A 24,650-nucleotide genomic window follows, 5' to 3' on the forward strand; every position below is an offset into this window, starting at 1 on the left:
TTTTGTTGCATTGTACTTATTTTGTACAGTTACCTTTTATTTATAGCGAAAATGGGTTTTTTCATTTACAGAGTAACAAAGATTTTTTCTTTAAATAAATGTATTTCAACAAAAATGAACTGACTTAAAATATTAAGATAATAATCACAAAGATGGTACACACGGATCATTAAAAGATACGGATGTATAGATACATATATCACAAATGATTAAGACTTAAAAAATGTAACCCTCCCAAGAAGTGGGAGCCTCCCAAAGTGGAGAAGGCAAATACAATTTCCATTTGGGGGGATAAGGAAACTGACTTGCAGAGAGGTTTAGTAAGTTGCCCCAGAACACACAGCAAAGGTGTGGAGCCCCTTGTGGTCTGAAACATTCAGGACCCTATGGCAGGAGGTGAGACTGTCCAATAATTCAGCTCTTTTCAAGGCATAGACCCAAGACTCAGACAACCTCAAAAAAGGGGAGTTTATTTTGGATATAAAGGCAACAGGAATCCTGACCAAACGGTCAGCAGCCCTCTCGGCAGTAGGTATCTTTGTATTGGGAACCCAAGGTCCTCTGCTTAGTGGCTCAATGCTTGTCTACCTTTTCCAGGGAGCCTTGTCCACAAGCACCTGCTCCCAAGGGCCTCCCTCCCTGAGTTCAAACGCCGAAGACAAAGATGATCTGATTGGCTAGTTCAGGCCCGGCCTACCTGATTGGACAGAGCTTGGTGCCAAGCCCCCTCATAGGCTGCTGGTCAGCCTGTGGAGGCGTGTGGTCAGGTGCCCAATCAGCTGTGAGCAGGGCCTATAAGTGCAGGTGCTTGAAGGCTGCCAGGTCAGAGTTAGCTGGGACTGGGGTCACTGTCCTGCTGGGGTGGAAGGTTGTTTGAGCCATTGCAATGTGATCTGCCTGGGGCAGAGGAAAGATAAGTGGAGGGGTCGGGGTGGGGGGATGAGCCCCTTGCAGGAGGGGGCATGCCAGACCTAATGGGCACAGGACTCTGACTCTCTGTGTGAATGTCAGGCACAGGAAGCCCAGACGAGGTGGTGCCAGGTAATTAATTCGTTCATCCAGGATATACGACGGGGTGTTGGGCACTGTGTCTGGGGCAGTGAAAAGATAATGAGGCCCTGCCCTGTGGAGCTGCCCTTCTGGAGGCCAGTGTGCCAGCCCCTGAGCTGCAGAGGAGACCCCTCCAGTGGAGGTGGGAGTGGGAGGTCCCAGGCCTGGCAGCATCAGAGCCCACCACTAGGCGGGGCTGCTGCCTGGGCCTCGGACTCCAGGGTTTACTCCCCATCAGCTTGTCTTGTGGGTCTGTGAAGCCACTGTGGGAAGATGCAGCAGGCATCCACTTTGTGGGGGGATCTGTGCCCTTACTTGGGCCCCAGCATTAAGGATGCAGCAGCCAAGCACTCTGAGACCTCAGAGATCCCAAGGGAATAGTAACAGGGCCTCTTTCTCCAGGCGCCCTGGGTCCCTGACAGCTTCTCCCTCCAGCACTGACGCTAGAAGTTTCTGGCAGATTAAGGGAGGCAGTGCTTCCCTCCAGGAGAAGCAAAACCGGCACTTGAAGAGTCAGGGAAGTTTGTCACCTAGATGAGAGGGGCAGGGCACAGCAGCCCCAGGGAATAGCACGTGCAACAGAGGGGGTGTGAGGGAGCTCTGAGTGGCTCAGGAGGATGGTAGGGAGGATTGCAGAAGGGGCTGTCCCCACACGACACCGGAGGTGCAAGTACCAGGCTGAGAAGTGGGGCTGAGGGCAGTAGGACCCGTGCAAGGTTTTGAACCGAGGAGGAGCATGGCCATATTTGGGTTTTGGAAAGCACGCTCAGGCTGCCCTGTGGAGGGGGAGGGGAGGGGAGGAGGAGGCTGGGGCAGAAAACCCAGGGAAGAGGTCAGGGCAAGGAGCCCTGGAGAGCTGCGAGGACTGATATTGGTGAATAGCTGCAGGGTTGGAGAGGAGCGATGCTTCGGAGCCTAAACTCGTGGGACTCTGTGATTAACGAGGGAGTTGGGGAGTTACTGCCCCCCTGCAACACACACAGTTCCTGGCTCGGGCAGCAGGACCAGGGATCAGCAATGGAGGTTTGGAAATGGATTGGCCAAGTGTGCAGGACTGGGTGGGGGCCATCTGGGTGGAGAAGTCCAGCTGCAACTGGACACTGAGTGTCCTCAGCAGTGGACTGAGGACCCTCAACAGGGTCCTCCTCAGGCTCGGCACAGAGCAGGCAGCTGCCTGCCTCCCACTCCTGGCCATCTGTCTACACCAAGTGAGTTGGGTCCTGACCCTGGAGTTCTTGGAGAGACAAGTAGGCATCAGTGTTCAGGGGCAGGCGAGCATTAAGGGCCCTGAATTCCCCCTGCCCAGGAGGCCTGGACCAGGGGAAACTGACCCCCTCCCTGGGGCCAGCGTCAGGGACCTCCTCCCCAGCCTCTCGAAGCACCAGCTCAGCGGGTGGCTGAAAATCCACCAGGTCTGGGACTCCTGGGGTGGGAGGCCCCAGGGGCTGGGGGTCCCAGTCTCTGGGGACTCTTTCTTGCAGGGAAGGGCGCAGCCTTTCTTCACCAGCCCCGCTGCCCCCAGGGGCAGTGCTTGGGGGGCTGGGGCCACCGAGGAGACTGGGGGAGAAGAGCAGCAGGTCATCCCTGGAGGGGAAGGTGCAGTAGGCGTCGTCCTCCCCTGACAGAGGCTGCAGGGGTTGGGGGGAAGACCCTGTGGGTGCCCCGGCCCCACCCTCATCAGGGTCTTCCTCTGCATAGGGGTCGTAAGTAAAGTACACCTGGCAGGCCTCTATCTCCAAGGCATCCGGGAGGTGGAAGAAGAAGTAACCCTGGTTGGTGAAGCAGCTGGTCAGCGAGTGGTTGCTGCTTAAGGATGTGGGCTCAGGCACCTTGTCCTGCTTCAGGAGCAGCTGCGTCGCCTTGTCCCTCTCCAGCACTTCTAGTGGCGAGATCTCAGGTGCCAAGCCACCAGGGCTGAAGGACGATGAGGGGAAGGGCGAAGAGAGCCACTTCTGGCGGGAGAAAGGCCAGGGGTGGGTGAATGGGGGCTTCCTTCACCCTCCACCCCTTCCTCTGGACTCTCAACAGCTCCTAACTCCTCCTTCTCCTGAAGCAGTTGGCCCAGGGCTGCCCCCTCCAGGAAGCCCTCCCTGACTATAGCCCCACATTCCCCCAACCCACCCACTGGCTTGGGGAGCCCTCTGGGCCACCAGCCCAGGGAGACTGCCTAACCCACAGCCCAGCACAGGCCTGCCTGGCTCCCAGTAGTGCCCAGGAATGTTTGCTTGCTCAGGAGTGACTGTTTATTGGACACCTGCTGTGAGCCTGGCACTGTTCTAGATGCTGGGGACCCAGAAAAAGAGAGAATCCTCAGACTGTCCAGTGGGCACTAGCACAAGTGTGTGAATCGATCCACCCATGCCAAAGCAGAAGGGCGCTGAGAGCACAGACTGTTCACCTTACAGATGCCCAGAGACGGGACATGCCCTGGCCCCGATCACAGACCGGCAGGCGGCAGAGCTGGGACCCAGGGTCTCCGCTTACACTGTGGTGGGAACGTCTCTTGGGGGAGCTGATGGTTTCCTGATTCACCCCTCCCCCAGTTCCCTGCAGTCCCTACCCCCACCCCCTCCGCCTCCCATCCCCAGAGAGAGGAAAGTGCCCATCAGAGCACTTCTCAGTTGCTCGGGATTCCAGAGAGCCCTGGCAAGGAGTGGGAAGACCCGTGTTCTAGCCCTGGCCCTGGCACTCACTAACTGTGTGACCCTGGGTGGGCCCCTGCACCTCTCTGGGCCTCAGTTTCCACAACAGTTAGCCACGTCTCTCCTGACTTCCTCGCTGTCACCCATCAGGTCATCAGGGGGACATCAGGTAAGCAAATGGAGATGTAAACACCCGAAATGGGGTAAGACACAGACTGCACAGCAGAGTGGGGGACAGCAGGCCCTCCTGGTGGTGTGGCAGGGGCCTCGGGTAGGTGAGTTTGGGAGCCCTGACAACCCTCTGTCCCGGGAACCCTCAGCAGCTGGACTGTGGCCCCCTAAGCACAGGGGCCAGGCCAAATGGGCTCCCCAGGCTTCTGTGCCCAGCACGGGGCTGGCGGGTCTCATGGATTTATTTCAGATGAATAATGAACCAGCAATGAATGCCCAGTTCTCCTCTCCAGGGGGAGTCCCTGAGGCTGAGCCAGCTGCTCCAGACACACACACACACGCTTACATGCATGCACACATGCACACACGTGCACACACCACTCAATTAAATCCGCCCCCTTTCCGCAACCAGGAGTTATGTCACAAAAGAAAAGGCTGAGAGAGGCAGAAAGGATAAACGGAGGATGGCAAAGAGGGGTCGCTGGCTGGGCAGAGAGGAAAAAGCACTGGTCAGGTGAGATTCATGATACCCAGGGCAAGGGCGGGGCCAGACAGCAGCCCTAAGTGTGCAGCCAGAGAGGGAGCCGCCAGGCCTGTGGCCAGTGCCGGTGAGCCAGGGGCCCACTGCCTGTGGCCAGCTACTTCCTGGGCCTCAGCCTCTGCCCACAACGCCCTGAAAGGGGCTTCAGGAGACATTCATGCCCCTCACACACACTCCCACACTCGCACACACATTCCAGCATCCCCTGGGAAGTGGGGGTGGGCCTTGTGGCCCCGTGGGTCCTGGGGTGGAGGGGTAGGTCTCTCACCCAGATGCAGAAAAGGTGGGGCCCGCTGTGCCAGCCCCAACCCCCAGCCACATCATGCCTTCTTCCTCGGGACCCCGCTCCATACACTAGACCCAAGAATGCCCTCATGGGAAGCTGGAATGGTTTGCAGCTCCCACCTTACAATGTTCTAGGTTCATAGAATCAGGACTTGAAGCTGGAAGGTATCTGAGCATGCAGCTAATCTAGCGCAGCCTCCAACCAGTTCAATGGGGGAATCTCTATGCTTCTGACACATAGGCAGCCATGGCTTGCTTGAATACCTTTATAGATGGGAATCTTGCTGCCCTCAAGGCTGAGGGAAGAATTTTAAGGAAATACAGTCCTGCACATTAAGAGTACTATAACTAATGGCCACGCCCGGTGGCTCACGCCTGTAATCCCAGCACTTTGGGAGGCCGAGGCGGGCAGATCACCTGAGATCAGGAGTTCAAGACCAGCCTGGCCAATATGGCAAAAACCCGTCTCTATTAAAAGTACAAGAATTAGCCAAGTGTGGTGGTGTGTGCCTGCAGTCCCAGCTACTCGGGAGGCTGAGGCAGGAGAATCGGTTGAACCCAAGAGGCGGAGTTTGCAGTGAGCTGAGGTCACACCATTGCATTCTAGCCTGGGTGACAGAGCAAGACTCCGTCTCAAAAAAAAAAAGCACTGTAACTAAGATATTCTCATCTTGGGAGTTTTCCAAGGAATTCCAGAAGGGGTCCTTGATCAGCCCTGACAGAGAACTCCAAAGCCAGGTCATGACAGCTCTGGTCCGGCATGGCTTTCCTCCCCCGCCACTCCTCTTGACCTCCCTCTGCCCCTACTTCATCCCCACCCCCCAATCTTGGGAGCCTAGAGCGGGGCTAGGGTGGTAAAAAGTACCCCCCATGTCACCCCTTCATTCTTGAAGCTTCCTGCCTGAAGGGGGCATGGGCTGGGGAAGAGGAGATGACGGAATTTGAGATGGAGTTTAGAGCGTTACTGCTCTGTGGGCCAGCACTTTAAAAATGAATTGTTGTTTTGTGACTCAAAGTGATGGGAAGACTTGTTAGTATCCATGCTGAGTTATGGAGCCTGATCAGGAATTTTGGGCAGGGACAGAAGCACAGAGCATGTCTGCACAGTAGGGTGGAGAGAGCTTGTGCTGGCAGGTCCTGTTCATTCAGCACACCGGCAACAGTAATACCAGATAGGGTACTTTTTTTTTTTTTTGAGATGGAGTCTCACTCTGTCACCCAGGCTGGAGTGCAGTGGTGCCATCTCGGCTCACTGTAACCTCCGCCTCCTGGGTTCAAGCGATTCTCCTGCCTCAGCCTCCTGAGTAGCTGGGATTACAGGTGCGTACCACCACGCCCGGCTAATTTTTGTATTTTTAGTAGAGACAGGGTTTCACCATGTTGGTCAGGCTGGTCTCGAACTCCTGACCTCGTGATCTACCTGCCGCAGCCTCCCAAAGTGCTAGAATTACAGGCATAAGCCACTGCACCCAGCCTGATAGGGTTCTTTTGAACACTAACTGCGTGCCAGGCAATGTTCTCAGGGCAGGACACATAGTAACACTGTTTTTCTCCTCATCTAACAGGTGGGGAAACTGAGGCCCAGGGAGGCTCTATAGGCCCAAGGTCACACAGCCAGAAAGTGGTGGAGCTGGGATTAGAACCCAGGCAGTCTGGCTCAGATGGAAAGTGCCAGAGCTGGAGAAGAGACCATGCCCACCCTGGAGGCTGCTCACTTCAGCATTTTGTCTCCTCTCACAAAACACAAAATTAGCTACTAACCTGCTACCCCCTCATCCCACTCACACGCCTGCCCACCTGTCTCCCCGCCCCGGCCTCCTACCTGGACGTCTCCTCCATGCTCTGAGCTCAGCTGGGAAAAGAACTTTGAGGGGTCTGGGGTGTGACACTTCAGGACCTTCTTCAGCCTGGACAGAGGACAGGAGAGAAGGAGGAGGGTGATAAAGGGAAGGGCCATGGCATTATGCCATCAGCGCCACAGCTCTGGATGCCAGGCATGGAGCCACACCACATTTACTTATGTATTTATTCCGCCGATACTAAGTGCTCACTGTGGGAGGATGCTGTGTTGGGCACTGGGAAGACAAAAATGGCCAACAAAGGAGGTCTCTGCTCTCAAGGAGCTGATATTCTGATGGAGAGATAGACACAAAGCATGTTGCAACATCACCATTCATTCTGTGGAGACAGCAGAGTGCTACACAAGACGGGGAGGTGGGGGTCAATGGGGGTGAACACACAAGCCAGAGTTGTCAGGGATGGAGATGGCTAGAAAAAGTGGAATGAACCAGGAGGAGGGAGAGAGGAAACAGGCTTTCTTGTCAGGGCTGCCATGGATGCTGGTTCAGGTTGTATACTGCCCAAGGGCATTAGGCTTGGGTAGGGAGTGGGAAAGGCGGTGGTGAGTGAGGCTGAATTCCAGCCCACGTTCTGCTTGCTGAGCTAAGTGCCTGGAACCTGTGTACATCGCCCTGAAGAAAGAGGCACCATTTTTGATTTGCCCAAAGGTTCCACACGGCTGGTGGAGGCCCTCAAGGGCCAGGGTGTATTACAGTGCAGTGAGCGGCCTCTGAAGAGCATTAAACAGGAGAATGACATGGTGGAGAAAGGACTGAAGGGGCGCAAGAACAAGGAAGAGGGCAGTCTGGAGGCCACTGAACCCATGCCTGGGAGAGGACCTCTCCCTCTACAGGGACATGGTTTCCCTGAAGGCCGGCAGGGAGCTGTGGGCGGAGGGGACAGGTGGGTGGAGGAATGCCTGTCTTCTTGGGAGGAAAGAGGAAACGGGGCTCCGAACACTGCCGAGAACCACTGCTCCAGGACGAGGGTCAGGAGAGCGGCACTCACTACTAACTGGCTATGTGACCTTGGGCAAGTCAGCTGACTTCTCTGGCCAGTCCTGGCATCAGTTAAAAGGCAATGGTAGCCCCTGACTCACTGCCTTCCCAGTGCTGCGGAAAGTCAAGTGAGGTGACACACCTAGGCATGCTTTGCAAAACTCTTGGAAGAAGCAGGGCTCTCATCAGGGGGCCACATCCCCTAGTCAGAAGTGTCACCTCCTTGCCGCTTTGCCCTCCACCAGGCCACGCCCCACACAGCAGCCAGGGCTACAGAGGACAAAGTGGATCCTGTCCCACTCCTGGGGAAACCCTCCATGGCTGCTCGGCACACAGCCCAAGTCGTCACCACAGCCTGAGGCCCCAGGAAACGTCACAGCCGCCACATGCCCAGGCTCAAGTTCAGCCTCCTGCCCCACCCACTTCTGTCTCCAGCCCACACCAGCACCCCTGCACTCTGTTCCTGGAAGGTTCTTCCCTCCTTCTTGCCCAGGGCCTTTGCACATGCTGTTTCCTCTGCCTGGGACATTCTCCCATCCCCTCCACACCCTCCATGGGCTCCTGCTACAGATTTCAACAGAATCATCCCTTCCTCAGGGAAACCAGCCCTGACCACACCCCAGCCAAGGTTCCCCTCCCTGTTGTCTGCTCCTGATACAGTCAGCACTCAGTATCCGTGGGTTCTGCACTCACGGATTCAGCCAATCTTTGATCAAAAATATTCAGGAAAAAAAAACCCTCATAGCAATACGACAATAAAAAATAATAAAATTTTTTAAATACAGCATAACAACCATTTACATAGCATTTACATTGTATTAGGTATTATAAGTAATCTAGAGATGACCTAAAGTCTCTGGGAGGATGTGTGTAGGTTACATGCAAATACTCTGCTGTGTTAAATCAGGGACTTGAGGCTGGGCGTGGGGGCTCACACCTGTAATCTTAGCATTTTGGGAGGCCAAGGCGAGTGGATCACCTGAGGTCAGGAGTTTGAGACCAGCCTGGCCAACATGGTGAAACCCTGTCTGTACTAAAAATACAAAAAATTAGCAGAGCATGGTGGTGTATGCCTGTAGTCCCAGCTACTCGGGAGGATGACGCAGGAGAATCTCTTGAACCCTGGAGGTGGAGGTTGCAGTGAGCCGAGATCGCGCCACTGCACTCCAGCCTAAGTGACAGAGTGAGACTCTGTCTCACAAAAAATAAATAAATAAAATAAAATAAAAATCAGAGACTTGAGTATCCACCAGTTTTGGTATCTGTGGGGGGTAGGGGGGGGTCCTGGAACTGGTTCCCCATGGATCCTAAGGAATGGCAATACATCGACATCCTCCTCCGCCATCCTGATCCCGGTGTGTCATTACACACCTGCATGATTGTCTGCCTTCCCCCACTGGGCCGTGAGCTGCCTGGAGCTGGGGTGCATGCATGCGGCCTGCCCCTGTGTTCCCAGCTCTTTGAGCTGTACCTGGCATGCAGCTGGTACTCAGTGAATACGGGAATAAGCGAATGACAGTCAGACCTAGATGGACCAGCGGGGACCCAGACACAGAGACAGCTGACGTGTGCACACAGGCATCCCCAGTCCTGAGGGCAGTGTTCTGGACAGGGCCCCTGGGGCTCTCCCTGGAGGGCTGCACCTCCCACCTTCCCCTCGGGTTGGTTCCACAGGTTCCCCCTGTAGGGATGGGACACAGGGAAAGGCCAGGTTTGGGACAGGGAGGACTCTCTGGAGGGTAGAGGAAGCACGGGTGTATCAGAGCAGGGAGTTCGGTCCAGAATCTGACCTGGCAAGGTGGCATGTGTGCATGTAAGTGTTTGTGTGTGTGTGTGCTTGTGTGCATGTGTGTGCATGTGCATGTACGTGTGTGCATGTGTGCGCATGTGTGTGCATGTGTGTGTGTGCATGTGTGTGCATGTGTGTGTGTGCATGTGTGTGTTGCGTGTGTGCATGTATTGTGTGTGCATGTGTGTGCATGTATGTATGTGCATGTGTGTTTGTGTGTGCATGTATTGTGTGCATGTCTGCATGTATTGTGTGTGCATGTGTGTGCATGTGCATGTGCGTGTGTGTGCATGTGTGTGCACGTGTGTGCATGTACGTGCATGCACGTGTGTGCACGTGTGTGCATGTACGTGTGTGCATGTGTGTGTGCATGCCTGTGTGTGCATGTGTGTGCATGTACGTGTGTGCATGTACGTGTGTGCATGTGTGTGTGCATGCCTGTGTGTGCATGTGTGTGCGTGTGTGCATGTATGTGTGTGCATGTACGTGTGTGCATGTACGTGTGCATGTGTGTGCGTGTGTGCATGTATGTGTGTGCATGTATGTGTGTGCATGTGTGTGCATGTATGTGTGTGTGCATGTGTGTGCACGTTGGACGGGTGGGAGCATGAAGGAAGGGGAGGAGAACCTTCTTACCACGGCCCGGTGTTCCCGCAATTGATCAACAAGTACACTAAGATGATGAAGCCAAAAGCCCCGCTGAGGCCCACGAGGAGGTGGCCAAGCCACGGAATGGTGTCCTTCCCAAGGCCTGCCCAGGGGTGGGAGAAACAGCAAGGAGAGGGGTTAGAGAAGTGCCCTCACTCACCCTGGGTCGGTCACCCCAACACCCCCAACCAGGGCCCTGCCAGGCAGGCCTGCGTCTGGGGGGCTGAGGACAGGGTTCTGCTGAGCCTATCCTCTCTGGGAAGCCAGATTTGATGCTAAAAAGAAATGACACGGTGGCATTCTAAGAGCTCCTCCAGCTCCAGACAGATCCCATGGGCCCACCTGGTGAGCCTACAGCCCCCCACCGCCCCCACAGCAGACTGGGCTCCAGCTGGCTGCACCCCTCTCTCTACCTGCCTCTAAGTACCACTTAGAGGACCTCAGGTTTTGCTTGGGCTTGAACTCAAAATGTGATGCGATGAGGGACAGCCGCCCAGCAGACCTGCTGAGGGCCAGGCTGCCGGGACGTCACACGCCTTCCTCACAGCAGCTCTGCCTCACGGTCACTGTACCCATTTCACAGATCAGGCGGAGAGGTGAAAGCAGCCACCCCCAGCCCCAGCAGAAACCAGGAGTTGGAGATTTCAGGGTGGAGAAAAGTGAAAACAGCCTTTCTACCCCTCCCCAACTCACAAGGCCCATGGCAAGCCCCGTCCCCTCACTGAACCCCTATTCCTGTCTGAAAAGCGAGCCCCCTGCAGGGTTACAGCAAGTGAGGAATGGAGCTGACCGCTGTACCCTCACCCGAGGCAGGGAGAGAATGGAGCAGCTCCTCCCTCAGCCGCCCCCTCCTGCCTGAGCCTCCTCCCACCCTTGCTGCCCACCAGTACCTGCAGGCTTTGTCCTGAAGGCCAGGGGCTGGCTCCAGGGGCTCCAGGTCGTGAACTCGCCTTGCAGAGGCTTGACCCGTACCTGAAACTCATACTGGGTGTCTGGGGTGAGTGTCTCCAGGCAGATCCATTCCTGCTTCTGCTTGAGAGTCAGCAGGGGGGCCTCCTGGGTCAGAGACAGGACTGTCAGCGCCCACGTCACCTCCCATGGCAGGGCCAGGAGGCTGAGCACCACAGCACCCTCCTCAACCCCCGCCAGCTGCACCCCCTCTTCCTTGCCACCCACAGCTCCCTCACTACCCAGTTGCTGGGGCCCCAAACGCCAGGGTCATCCCCTAAAGCCCAAGTCATCAGCTAATCAGCTGGTTCCACCTCCAAAACCTGGTTCCACCTCCACAGCCGTTCCAGAACCATCCCCCTCTCTCCCCGCTGCACTCACCCCAGGCCTGAGCTGCCACCCTCTCCCAAGCCTGCAGCTGGTCTCTGGTTCCCACCCATGCCCCGCTGCAGTCTAGTCTCCACAGGACCAGAAAGTGGGACGTCTCCGCACACCTCTCCCACCTTGGGTCACTCTTTTTGCCTCCTCCCGCTCCCCAGACACATAGCAGCATCCTGCCTTTGCCGTGGCAGGTCTTTCTAATTTTGCAAAACTTCTCCCCAGATCCTTGCAGGTCAGCTCCTTCTGGACGCCCAGGTGTCCAAGGGGCCTTCCCTGGTCACCTGAGTCTGAAGTAGCCTGTGCCAGTCACTGTCAAATACCTTGCCCCGTTGGGTTTTCTTGATGGAACTTATCACTATCCGGGTGCCTCACTATCCCAGACCCTGTCGCTACATCTGCTGACTGACTGCCTGCCTGCCCTGCCCCAGTCTGAGATTCCTGAGAGTGGAAGTTTGCTGAGTTTACCCTCCACTCTCTCCCCATCATCCAGTGCATAGTAGGTGCTCAGCAAATATTTGTTGAGTGAGCAGTTGAGTCAATAAAGAAATGAGTGTAAGTGAATGAATAAGCAACAGGCCCACATGGATGTGGAGCAGATGGGCTTTGACACATGGAGGGGTGGCTTCCCTGGCCTCTGAAAGCCCATGGGGCTGGGCAGCTGCCTGTCTCCTGGCTTTCTGAATCTTTCCCTGGTGTCAGCCTGGAACCTGCTGCCAGCCAGATCCCCAGGATTAAGGGGGCTAGATAAGGACGTGGAAGTCGGGGAGGCAGCCCCAGGCAGTGCAGAAAGAGCACAGGAGTGGACTCAGCCACCCACCATCCACCTGGGGCTGATGGGACCTCGACACAATGAAAAAGGGACAGGACGTGGACCAGGACAGGAATGAGGAACCAGGGCAGGTGGGGACTGGGCCACATTCTCACCTCCCAGGTGTGGCCTGGGGACAGCGTCCGGGCCTCGAACTCCAGGTGTCTTTCAAAGTAGTGGGAGGCTTGGGAGATTTCCCAGCTTATGTTGCATCTGTGGGTCTCCACGTGGACGACTCGGAGGGAGATGGGGGCCATCAGGCGAACTGGAGACAAGAGGGGGTACGGGAGAGCAGTCAGCCACGACCTCCACCTCCCACTTTGTACCTGCCACTCCTGCCTCCTGGCACATGCTACCACCTCCCATACCCCCCGACCCAAAGCCCCAGGACCCGCTCCCTCGCTGCCTCCAGGCCTCTCTCAATGATCACCTCCTCAGAGAAGCCTTTCCTGACCACTCACCACTCTGCATCCCCCTTGCCTGTTTCACTTTTATTCCCAGTGCTTATCATCACCTGGCCTACGAAATATATGGTTTGGTTTCTTTACTCATTTTCTGTCTCCCCCAGCAGACTGTGAGCTCCTTGAGGGCAGGGACTTGGTTGTCTGCTGTGTCCTTGGTGCCTGGAAGATTACCTGGCACTTGATTCAGTAGCTGCTGGATGAATGACTCACGGCAGCTTTTCTCTGCACTTAGAATTGACCTGAGAGCTTTCCATGGATCATCTCACTTATTTTAAGTGTGATGATTATAACACTGTGTGATTCTGAAGTTAAATGAATCTCAGTTTCTATACTTCTAAGACTCTATAGAACCACATAAGTGATAAGCAGATGCTGAGTGCTGACTACATGGTAAGCAGTTTCTGTGTCTCAGTTCAAAGATGCCTTACAAGCCTGGTAGGTAGGTGACTCCGATTCTCCCCAAAACTCAGGCTCGGAAAGTTTTGATGGTCTGCCAGTCAGATCACATCCAGTTCAAGCCTGACTCTCACTTTCTACCCCACTGCTTCCCTGGAGATGGCCCCCAAGGTCAGCAGGCAGTCGCTCAGGCATTCAACAAACCTTCCCAGACCACTGTCCTGATGAGACCTAGTGCTGGGTGCGTGGCAAGGAGACACAGGGGTGGCAGAGACTCTGCCTTCGGGGTGCTCACAGCCCAGTGAAAGAGACAGACCTACAATCAGGCAGTGACAACCCAGGACATACATTCCCAGAAAGAGGAGGTACGAAGGGCTAGGGGAGTCTAGGAAGGCCTCCTGGAGGAAGTGACTCTCAACTAAGCCTCGAAACATGAGTGGGAATTTTCCAGGTGTAAAGAGCCTTCCAGGCAGTGGGGTCGGCATGTGCGGGGGCTCAGAGGCATGGATAGGCAAGGTGGGTTTGGAGAGCTGGCCTTTGGCTGTAGCAGAAATATAGGCCTCAAGAGGAGGAGTGCCAGGGAGGAGGCCCAGGGCTGGATCCTGAGCGGCCTTGAATGCCAGAGTAAGGAGCCAGGACGTCATCCCGAGAACAGCAGGCGGTAAGGTGGTCAGATGTGGGTGTGGAAGCTGCGGGGGAGAGAGGATGGAGCAGGGAGGATCCCAGAGGAGGTGGGAGGAAGGAGGTGCCCAGCCCTGCCCCAGCCCCACCCTGGCTTCCTCACTCACGGTTCTCAAAGGGTTTGAAGTCCTGGATAGCCATCATCCTCCATCGCACCCCTTCACGGCACATCACCCTCAGGGTGACGATGTCCACTGCGGTCAGTTTCTGAGACTGCAAGGGAAGGACAGGGGTGAAACTTCTAGCAGCTGGGGGCAGGGGAAGGGGGAGGCCACCGAGATGACTCGGGAAGGACGGCAGCCTCTCCACATGCCCCGCCACCCAAGGCAGGGGCAGCAAACGTTTTCTGTAAAAGGTCACATAGTAACTATTTTTGGCTTTACAGGCTACGTGGTCTCTGTCACGATGACTCAACTCCGCCACTGTAGTGTGAAGCACACATAGGCAACATGTAAATGAATACCAGGGCCATGTTCCAATAAAACTTTATTTACAAACACAGGCAGTGGGCTGGATATGGCCCATGGATCAAGGTAGTTTACCAATGCCTGATCTAAAATGAAGTGAGCTACCTTGAGAGTGAGTGAGCTCCCTGTCACAGGAGTCATGCAAGCTGGTAAGCCCCCACAAAGGTACAGTTCTGGAACTATACCTGTTTAACATTTTTTAGTGTGAAAGGCCCTCCGCTCCCCTATCTCTCCCCATCCCCATGCCTTGAATTTTCTGGAAGAAAATGGCCAGGTATTGAGCATTTTCCTATGAGCAGTCACTGCTCAGATGCCTTAGCCCCTCAATGCACACAGCATCCATCCCATGGTATGGGTGGGAAGGCTGAGGCTTGGGCTGGTCAAGGGACCAGCAGCAGGGGAGCCCAGGTTTAAACCCAGGCCCTCTGTGTCCCCCTACAGGGTGACTGCATCTCCGAGTCCTGGCTTGTCATGCCTGACAGAGGGCTGCCGAGTGAGCAGCTTAAGGCATCTTTCCACTGTGCAGGTGCCAACCCTGCAGCCTGGCAGCCCAGCGGGAGGAAGCTCTAGTGCAGGCCTCTTAGGATCTGGGGTCCAGGATGCTGATTTCAGGGCCAGGACCTTGGGCACAGTCCCTCTGATCTGCATAAGACCCACTATGAGCAAACCTTAAACCTGATCATTGGAATTCCCCAAACTGGCCAGTTCCTCTCCACCCCATAGACCCTGTCCTAGCCTTCTTATAGCGGCTATGGGGGCTAGATTTTCCCAGATGATAGTAGTCTCATTATTATTATAATTATTACTATTATTGTTATAAAAATATTGACAATCATACATTCGCGTGATCACTCACGCTGTGCCAGGCACTCTTGAGAGCACTTTACATATATTGTCTCATTTAATTCTCTCAGCACCCTTGGGCACAAGCACTGTCACTATTTCCATTCTCTAGCTGAGGAGATTGAAGCACAGAGAGCCTTAGGGACTTGCCTGAGGTCACACGGCTAAGAAATGGTGGAGCCAGGATCAGAAACCAGGCCACCTACAGGGCTCCCTGCACGGGCACAGCATCCAGTTCCAGAGGCTGTGATTTTATCAGCTACACTGTGTGACTCCATCTTCACACTCTCCTGTCCCTCAAGAAGACATATAACCTGACGATGGTTGGAAGATGTGGTCTGGGTGTCCTTGGAGCCCACTGCTGCTCAGGAGGCTTTGACAGACAATAATTTGATGTACACTCATATGGACATGGCCATATGCCTTGCAAGAGGCAGCCTAACGCAACGGTGAGAAGCCCGAACTGGGAGCCCACAGGCCTGGGTTCAATCCCAGCTTTGTACTTCCTGGCTGTGTGACCTTCGGCAGGGACCATACTTCTTTGAGCCTCAGTGTCCTCATTGGTAAGAAGGGAACAGTGCTGATGTTTACCCATGGGGCTGTAGGTGAAGGCAGCGGCTGCCCACCTGGAGTGGCCGCTGCTAAAACTCTGGCTGCAGCAGGGAGGCGTAGCTGGGGTCTCCTGCTCCACAGAGCAGGTAGGAGCCCTGCCCTCCCAGGCAGGGCTGCAGCTGCCTAAGTCTTGGCTGTGGACCCAGGCCTCCTGGTGCTCTTGGGGGCTGGGATCAGGCAAGAGCCCCGCTCTCCTGGGCGCAGCTGCAGCCACCCAAGTTGCGGCCACAGAGCCAAGTGTCCCTGCACTCTCATGGGCCCTGGTCCAAACCCAAGCCTCCAGGTGACTTTGCAAGCAGGGAGCAGGCAGGAGACCCACCCTCCTGGGCACAGCTGCAGCTACCCAAGTTGTGGCTGTGGACCCAGGCATCCCTGCACTCTCAGGGGCTGGGAAGGTCCCCCCTGCCTCCGCAGGCTCAGAGCTGTCTGTTCCCACTGCTTGGCCTCTCTCCCCTGCTTCTGGCACCCGATCTGATCCCGGAGGCACAGTCGGGGCTACACGCTCCATGGATCCAGTACGAGTCAGGGACAAGCGGGACCCCTGCCCCTTCTGAGGTAGCCAGGAGCTCTCCTGGGGCAAATGCAGCTTCCCAAGCGAGGACCCAGGCATCTCTGCTGCCCCCACAAGCTCAGGGGTGCCTGCTCCCACTGTCTGGCCTCCCCCTGCTCCAGTGCCCACTCCAATCTCAGGGCGGGGCCAAGCTCAAGCACTACCACAGCCTGGCACGCTCAAGGCAGCACTGACTCACTGGCCCCAGCTGCCTCGGATCCCTCTGGACTTTAGGCGCCAATGAGCACAGGGGGTGGGAAGCCACGGGGGTGCAGGGGGCAGCTTGGCACTGGCCTGCAGGTGCCCCTGGGCCTGAGCAGCCTGGGCAGAAGGAGGCGGGTCCCTGGTGAGGTCCCACCTTCAGGCTGGGGAGGGCCTGAAAAAAAGGCCTTTGTTGGGCCTTGACCTAACAAGGTAGGTGCCATTATTATGCCCATTTTGCAGAAGGGGAGACTGGGACACAGGGGTTGCCCAATGTCAGCCAGCTGGTGAGCCAGGGCTGGAGCATCCAGCTCCAGAGTCTACACCCTTCACACCCCACACTGCGCTGCACTGCCAAGACCCCGGGAAGAGATGGGTGTGGTCATTACAGTTACTGGAGTGCTGTCTTACTTGATAAGGAACACAAGTGTCACAGGACCCACAAAGCGCAGGGGAGACAGCAGGAGCAGAGGCAGAATAGCAGATGCCTCACATACAGAGGGTTCGTCGGCCCTGGGGCAGGCCTGAGTCCACGCCCTGGGGTGTCACCTGTTTTTCTCTGCCTCCTGCTCAGCGCTGGGCATCCTGCTCGGCCACAGCCCCGGCCATTGGGCCTCAGCTCTTCCCCTGGCATCCGGCCCACCCTGAGATCGCAGCCTGGAGCTGGGAGACCACCCTCTCCCTGCCTTCTCTCCCTGGGCGGGCTACTCACATCTGGGGCTCCGAGGATCAGGTTGCAGGCCCAGGATGCTTGACTCACGGGGAGCAGCTCACAGGTTTGGTTCCACCGCCTTTCATGGCAAAAGACCCTCTTTAGAAGAACAGGAAAGACCCACACAGCTGGCCCAAGGGACCCTTCTCAGATCTCTCTGCTGCCAGGATGGTACTAGGCAGCAAGGCCAGGCTGGGGCCCCTGTGCCAACCTCCGTGAGGGGCACTGCCTCTCCCACTGGCTCCATGGCATTCCTCCCTCATGGGCACCTTGTCCTGCCCCCTCATCCCAGCCTGGTCCCACAGCAGCTGGAGTGATCTAGAAACACAAACCACTTCAAGACAGGCAGTCCTCCCCACCTAGAGCCCTCCAAAGCTCCATGAGGCTTAGGATGAAGACAGATCCCTAATTAGGCCTTCAGAGCCCTGTGGAATCACCACCCACCCAGAAGCCAGGGCCCGAACCTGCCTTGCCCCTCTACCTCCCTCCCCATTTTCCCCCACCCCACACCCTATGGAATCCACCTGGGCCCAGCCACCTCTCTGCGGTCTTCCTCTTCTCCCTGACCCCATCAAGCCTACCTGGGGTCAGTCCCTCACTCACTGGCCGCCTGATGTTTACATCACAGTGACATCTCTCTCCCAGCCCCCATGCACCCCAACCACTCCCAGGTTCCCTGTCCCCACAGCTGCCTACAGGGTCTCTCAAAATCCAAGATTACGCAAAAAGCTTGAGGACCCCCTTTCTCCCCACTTCCTCTCTGGTTGCCTCTAGAGTGGAGTCCAGCCTTGGCATAGCAGGCTTGCAGCTCAGTGTCCCCAAACTACCCTGTCCAGTTCAGCCCCAGCCCCTCCACTGCAGCCTGGACTCCACCCAGGTTCTAGAAGTCTAAATAGCTGACTCCCAAATTCTCTTAAACGATCCCTTGATTCCAGGTCTGGGCCCCAACTCCTGTGATTCGAAGAGTCTGTGGGTCCCATTAGTCCAAGATTCTGTAAATGCTGACTCCTTGGAGTCCAATGCATAGGATCTAGAATATGAGATCTCACCACCCTAAGATTCTGCAGTGTGGCCAGTGGACTCACCGTCTGTCCGGCCAGGCATGGACTTGGCAGGAAGTGTCCTGCAGAGCCCCATCTTGGCTCCAGACACAGGAGATGTTGGCTCTCGAGTTGTAGAAGCATGTGAACTGGGAAGTGCCTGCTGGGCAAGACGAGGTGTGAGTGCTGACTGCAGGTGCCCATGGCCCCCCCAAGACATGCCCACTGCCCTTGCACCTGGCACCCACGCCTGCCAGAGAAGGAGGTGGGTAACTCTGGTGAGCGGAGAAGGGATTCATGGACCTACTTCAGAGAGGAGGAAATGGAGCCCCAGAGCCTGCAAGTTCCCACAGGCAAACTAAGGCAAGGCAGGGACAGAAAGTAGCACATGCCTGTGGCTTGGAGAGGCGTGTGTGTGTGTGTGTGTGTGTGTGTGCATTCGTGCATGCGTGCCAGGGCATGGGTCCAGGACAGAGGGTGAGGCAGGAGGTGGACACCTGGTCTCTGGCCCCATCCCCTTCTGGGAAGAGGCTTTAGCAGGGCCTTAGCCATCTCTCCATAGGGAAAGCACAGCTGTCCAGATGTCAGGGTCCTTACCATTCACCGCTGCAGATGCCCAAGGGGTAGCCAGGGGCAGGAGGAGGATGAGGAGGGGCAGACGCCAGGACAGAGCAGAGGCCGCCATTACATCCACAGGGTGGAGCCGAGGAAGGAAGCCCTGGCGGGAGAGGAGAAAGAGAGAGCACACGTAAATACACATCCCAGGCCTCGCTGCCCCTAGAGGCAGGCTGGGTCCGCCCCCTCAGTGTGCATGGTCTGCACTCCTTGGTGCCAGCTCAGTTCAGCCCCAGGGCCTTTGCACCTGCTAATCCCACCACCCCACACATGCTCACACCCTTCCTTCAAGTTTCTGCTCAACTGCTGCCTCCTTCAAGAGGTCTTCTTTGACTAGACTACATAAAGAAGCACCTGTCGTGGCCAGGCGTGTGGCTCACACCTGTAATCCCAGCACTTTGGGAGGTCGAGGCAGACAAATCACCTGAGGTCAGGAGTTTGAGACCAGCCTGACCAACATGGTGAAACCCCGTCTCTACTAAAAATACAAAAATTAGCCGGGCAAGGTGGTGGGCGCCTGTAGTCCCAGCTATTCAGGAGGCTGAGACAGGAGAATTGCTTGAACCTGGAGGCGGAGGTTGCAGTGAGCTGAGATGGCGCCACTGCACTCCAGCCTGGATGACAGAGTAAGACTCTGTCTCAAAAAAAAAATAAAAGAAGCACCCTTTGTTACTCACAACCCCCCCCAACACATTTTCATCACAGCATTATTTATTCGTCGTTTATTGACTGATTCATGTTTTCCTCTACCTCTCTTCACAAACACACACAGAGTCACGTAAGCTCACTAAGGACAGGTATTTTTGTGTTTTGCTCATTGCTAGGTCCACAATTCCTAGAACAGTGCCTGGTACATAGTAGGCGTCTGGCCAAAAAAAATTCTTGAACAAACAAGTGATGGAATAAATATAGACAGAGCTAAAGTCAGCAGGCAGATGGGCTTCCAGAGGGCTCTGAGGCTAGCCCCTGCCTCTGCTCCTCACTGTCCCTCGAGGGAGTTGAGGCAATGGTGCGAAGGCATCAGGACGTGAACTCGGAGAAGCACAAAAGCAGATAGGAGTTCTGACCTCAACACTGAAGAGCCCTAGAGGACAGGGGAAACTGAGGCACAGAGGGCTGCAGTAGCCTTTACGGAGGACCTTGTCCACGCTCGTACTCCTCTACCTGCCTGGAAGCTCCCTGGAGGCAGGGCCAGGTTGGTCACCCAGATTATACCCCAGGGAGGAAGGAGACATGAAATCTCTAAGCCAGCCCTGTCAGAGGGAGGCTCAAAAGTTTTCCCAGAGTGCCTGTTATGCACTGGCCACTGGCCAGTGCTTTGTTTTTTTTTTTTTTTTGAGACAAAGCCTTGCTTCTCAGGGAACCTCTAGCCAACTGTGGAAGCTCCTGTGAGGCAAGACCACGACTGTCGCAGTGGAAATGGGAAAGAAACGTAGCTGCCCCCACCCTCTGCAGGGGCTGGGTATGTGGAGGGGAATGAGAAAGTGAGCACATGGTCACTTTGGGAAGATAATGGGACTGCTTCCAGGAGAGGTATTTGGAGCAGGCAAAGGGGGAGGCAGGGAGATGAGGAGGAAGCTTCCAGGGAAAGATGAAGGTGGCCCTAGTCAGAGGGGCAGGGGGAGAAGGGAGAGGAGCAGGTGAGTCGAGAGATGTGGGGAAGGTGGAGCATCCTTCCCTCCCTCCTGCTTTTCCATCTCGAGAGCTTCCAAGGCCCCTGAGCGTTGGGCTTTTTTCCCCCCGTCCCCCCTTCTCCAGCAGCTCCAAACTCAAGCTCTCACTCCCCTTCCCTTCTCTCTCTGAGCCTCTCACTGGCTCCAGCCCTCAGCTTCCAAGGGTCTTTCTCCAGCTCAGCCCCAAGCCTCCACATCCCTCCCGATGGTCTGCAGGACCCCCTCACAGGGGGTGCTCCTGGACCCAGCAAAAACCCAGCTCATCCCCAGCTCTTCTCCTATCTGACTTTCAGTTCTGGGACAACTGTACCCTTCCTGTTCCAGGGGACCTTTGCCCTCATACCTAGCCAGTCAGGACACTCCTTAGATAGCAGGACAGTCCAATGACTACTTGTTGTCTCTTCCCCACCCTCACCAGGCCAGCCTCGTGCCATTCCAGCCCAGACGACAGCACCACCCCATCTGCAGGCTCTCACCTGCCTTCCCTGAAGCCCACTTCCAACCACCCACCTCCCTGCCCAGGAACCTGCAGTGGCTCTGTTGCAACCAAAGCCTAAATTCCCACTTTTGAGGCTTTCTGGGACCGGGATGAGGTCAGCCCACCCTTCCAGACTCTGCCCTCACAGGAGCAGGTGCATGTACCCAGGCCAAAGCACACACACACTGCACCTACCTGCCTGCACAAGCCAGTGGCTCCAGGTGACCAGGAAACTGACACTCACCCTCCAAAGGTCCTTCCCAAGTCTATCCTTTCCCTGGGTCCCCTACAGATCCTGCTACCCTTCAAGCCCATTTCAAATGGGCCCTCATGCCTTTTTCCATGAAGCCTTCCCTGATTTCTGTGATGGAGGGTGACGGCTTCCTCTTCTGAGCGCCTTGCTCCTCCCTCTAGGCTGGCAGCAGCAGGGCCGGCTTTGGCCAGGGGCTGGCCCACCAGCGTACTCACTACAGAGATTGCTGAGCACAGGGCTGGGCACACAGTCGGTGCTCAATAAATGTAGTGAAATGAATGAGTGTGGTCAGAGGCCTCAGTACAGCAAAGAAAAGCAGAACTCTTTAGGTGGCCCTGGATTGTCTCGTGGCTTACATCAGAGCCAGCATGGAGCAGGGACCCACGCCCTGGCCCCAAGAGCCATGGGTTCCATCTCCTAAGGCAGATGTCACAGGAGTGAGAGTCAGAGGCCCACACATTGTCAAAGCTGCAAAGGCTTTCTGAGCAAGCACAGTCCCTTGTTCTACATTTGAGAACACTGAGGTCCAGAAGTGTGAAAGACTTGCTGAAGGTCACATCAGGAGCCCAGCACAGAGCTGGGATCAGAACCTACCTCCACGCCGCTCTGCCACCCCCTTAATCACACCAAAACCATTGGCTGACAGGTTATTGTAAGCCAGGCTCCATTTAAAACTCTTTAAATGCAGCAATCAGGGCCTCTGGCGGGGATACTCTTATTATCCCCATTTTCCAATGAGGAAACGGAGGCACACAGAGGTGAAGTGCGTTGCCTAAGATCATGCAGTGGATAAGAGGCCTTTCTGGAATCTGAGTCAGGGCAGACTGCCCAGCACCCAAGCAGGGATCCTCCCCTCCCGGAACTCCCCAGACACGTCTTCCCACCATGACAGCTCACACGACGGTAAATATGCACTGGTGGTCTAATAATACTCGTTATGCGTACTAAGCACATACTCTATGCCAGGCCTGGGGCCAAGTGCCTCACATATGCCAGCTCATCTAAGCTGCCCAACGGCTTTATTGTCCCATTCTACAGACGAGGAAACCAAGGCTCCAAGTCCCTAACTTGCCCAGGGTCATATACACAGTAAGAGGCGGAGCTAGGGCTCCAGGCTCACTCTCTCATGCTGTCCCACCCTGCCAGACACTGGTCCCAGAGGTAACAATGGTCCCAGAGGTAACACTGGTCCCAGAGGTAAGGCTGCCACCCTCTCTGTCCTGGGAGTCAGGGCCCAGTAGCTCACAGACAGACTGGCAGGTGCTTATTCTGGGTACCATGGGCTCGCCTTTGCCTGGCCCACCGTCTCCACAGGAGGGTGAGCTCCCCAGGGTGGGGGCTGCTCACCTCTTTCTTGGGATCCCCCAATAGCAGAGGGCACAAGGTTGGGACCCCAAAGAGTGCATAGCCCAACCAGGGGACTCCCACAGCCCCTGTGCCCCTTCATGCTCAATCATGCCAGCCTGGCCCTGGGGCAAGGGGACCATCAATGTTTCGTGTGGGTGTCACCCCAGTTCGGGCCCAGCCTCAGGATGACCCCATGCCCAGGACAGGACCTGCAGAGAGCCCCAGTGTGTGAGGAAGGTGCTGGGGGACAAAGGGGTGCAAGGTCAAAGGAAGGTTAGGGGCAAACCACAGGCCCAGCCTAGAGGCAGCCAGGCAGGAGGAGAAAGCGCCATCTGGAGTCTGCTTCCCGCCCCCTGGAGCCCAGAGGTGCAGCGATACTCGATACTCGATGCTCGGAGAGGGCAGAGTCCACGGGAGGACGGTGTGGGGGTGCCAGAGGGGCACAGAGCTGAGGGAGCGCCTGGCAGTCACTGAGGCTGCACCCTCATTCCGCAACGGGAAAGCTGAGCCTCAGAGAGGCCAAGGAACCCACTTAAGGTCGCACGGCGAGGAGAAGCCCAGACTCGGGTGACAGCAAGTGGAGCCCAGGACCTCGAGTTTGAGCACCCCCTCCTGGGTCCTCAGGCATACCCACACATGCTCTGTCGTTCATGACTCTGAAACTGGTCACACCCACGGATGCCTGCGTCCCCACCACAGCCCTGCAAGGTGGGTCTTGCTGCCCCATTTGATCCATGCCAGAACTGAAGCCCGGAGCGGCTGACCCCAGCCGTCTGATTTCCAGAGAGATGCTGCTGGGGACAGGGACTGGTGCCTGCTCTCTGCCTACGCTGCCTGCCCTGAGCGCTCGGGGGTAGTTCAGCGTTTAGCCCTCCCTACAGCCCCATGAGGAGGCTCTAGTATGCCTCCTTTTCGCCAGATGAGGAGACTAAGAAACAGGTCAACCTCTCACCCAGGTAAGAAGGGCATAGAGCTGGGATTTGAACCTGGTCAGGTGCAGTTTGGGGCCCCTGCTGCCATCAGGGGTACATGGTGGCTGGGGCAGGGTGGTAAAGCAGGAGCTCAGGAGCCCATGGTGCATCCAACCTGACCTCCGAACTCAATGGGGCCTATGTCCCCTCGTCCTCTCTGGCCACCTCCACCTGCCACCCCCCTGCTCCCATACACAGTGCTTGTCTCTTGCTATTTAACTTCAGGGGCTTCTCCAGCTGGGTGCGGGACCCTGGCTGTGGGGGAAGGAAGGGATAGCTCAGCTCCTCACTCCACCTCCCTCCCCCGAGGTGCTATAAACACAGTTAAGGGTGGGAGGCTTTGGCCCCCAGGAGAGGAGAGAGCATGAGCTCCAGGCAGCCCCAAAGATGGGGTCCCATCCCCAATGTCTGGAGATGCTTCCGACCTGTCCAGTCATGCAGCCAAGGGAGGGACAAACCCAGACTCAAACCCAGGGCTCTGCCTCCAGCCTGGGGCTCCCAGAGGCCTCGCAGCAACTTCACTTCATAGATGGCTCTCCAAGGGGACCCTTCTCTCCCCACTTACTCCACAAGCCTCCTTATGAGCACTCGACACAGGGGTGCCTCCCCCAGTATATAGGCCCCACTCCACAGAGGTCAGGAGGTGGCTCCCGCCTGTCCCACCCCATATCCCGTACCCTCTCCAGGCACCCAGGCTATCCACCCACCCCTTCTACACCTCTCCGGGTTGGGGGCCCAGCACACAGGGCCCAGGGAAGCCCCTCATCCCACAGCAGTCCCTAGCCTCCCCTGAATGGGTTGGGAAGGAGGGGTGACCTGGGACTGGGGACCGCTTTTTCCTCCAGCCAGGAGCCGTGAGACCTGGGCCCGCTCCCTCCCCAGGGGAATTCTAAGATAAAGTTGGGGGATGGGAGTTCAGGCAGAAACTGCTGGGGGAACTGAGTCAGAGCTGAAAGTCTTCTCTGTGACTTTCACTCCCAGCCCCCTGGCTGGTCCACAGGGGCCGGGAGGGAGGCAGGGGGACATCACCTGGCTGAGACATGGGGTGGTGGCAGCGCGCGCTCTCCAGTCCTCCCCGGTGCTGGGACCGTGGCCATCTCTCCAGGGCCCTGCTCAGCTCTGGCCCAGGAGACGGCTGCGGCTGCTGGGGCCGCAAAGACTAAAAGCCCAGAGCCAGCCCACTTCCTGTGCAGAGGATAGAGGGGCAAGGCCTGGGGTGGAGAGGCGGGGAGACGAGGCTTATGAGA

The 24,650-nt window shown here is 56.4% G+C and overlaps 1 protein-coding gene across 4 annotated transcripts; it reads right to left on the bottom strand.

Annotated features, from left to right (window-relative positions):
• Positions 1-24,545, bottom strand: IL2RB (interleukin 2 receptor subunit beta). 4 transcript variants are annotated; one of them, XM_024240021.3, is made up of 10 exons: positions 24,433-24,545; positions 18,664-18,784; positions 18,112-18,226; positions 17,027-17,105; positions 13,749-13,854; positions 12,217-12,365; positions 10,854-11,019; positions 9,952-10,066; positions 6,512-6,596; positions 1-3,002 (listed from the first exon to the last, which is right to left on the bottom strand). In XM_024240021.3, exons 2-10 carry the CDS (start codon positions 18,749-18,751, stop codon positions 2,250-2,252), a joined length of 1,656 nt encoding a protein of 551 aa, XP_024095789.2. In that variant the 5' UTR covers positions 18,752-18,784; positions 24,433-24,545; the 3' UTR covers positions 1-2,249. The 4 variants fall into 4 exon arrangements, with proteins under 4 accessions (XP_024095789.2, XP_054399360.1, XP_024095788.2 ...); XM_054543385.2 differs by having other exon boundaries at positions 18,112-18,229; positions 24,433-24,539; XM_024240020.3 differs by lacking the exon at positions 24,433-24,545 and having other exon boundaries at positions 18,664-18,985.
• Between the last annotated feature and the right edge of the window lie 105 nt (positions 24,546-24,650).

This window comes from Pongo abelii, chromosome 23, assembly GCF_028885655.2.
Source record: "Pongo abelii isolate AG06213 chromosome 23, NHGRI_mPonAbe1-v2.0_pri, whole genome shotgun sequence".
NCBI classification, from domain to species: domain Eukaryota; kingdom Metazoa; phylum Chordata; class Mammalia; order Primates; family Hominidae; genus Pongo; species Pongo abelii.

Excerpts from the sequence above, each read along its gene's own strand:
- IL2RB (XM_054543384.2), bottom strand. The coding sequence starts at position 18,826 with ATGTGTATTTACGTGTGCTCTCTCTTTCTCCTCTCCCGCCAGGGCTTC. Across the intron at positions 18,230-18,663 it reads GGCATCTGCAGCGGTGAATG|CAGGCACTTCCCAGTTCACA; the intron begins GTAAGGACCCTG and ends CGTCTTGCCCAG. Across the intron at positions 13,855-17,026 it reads TGATCCTCGGAGCCCCAGAT|TCTCAGAAACTGACCGCAGT; the intron begins GTGAGTAGCCCG and ends CTTCCCTTGCAG.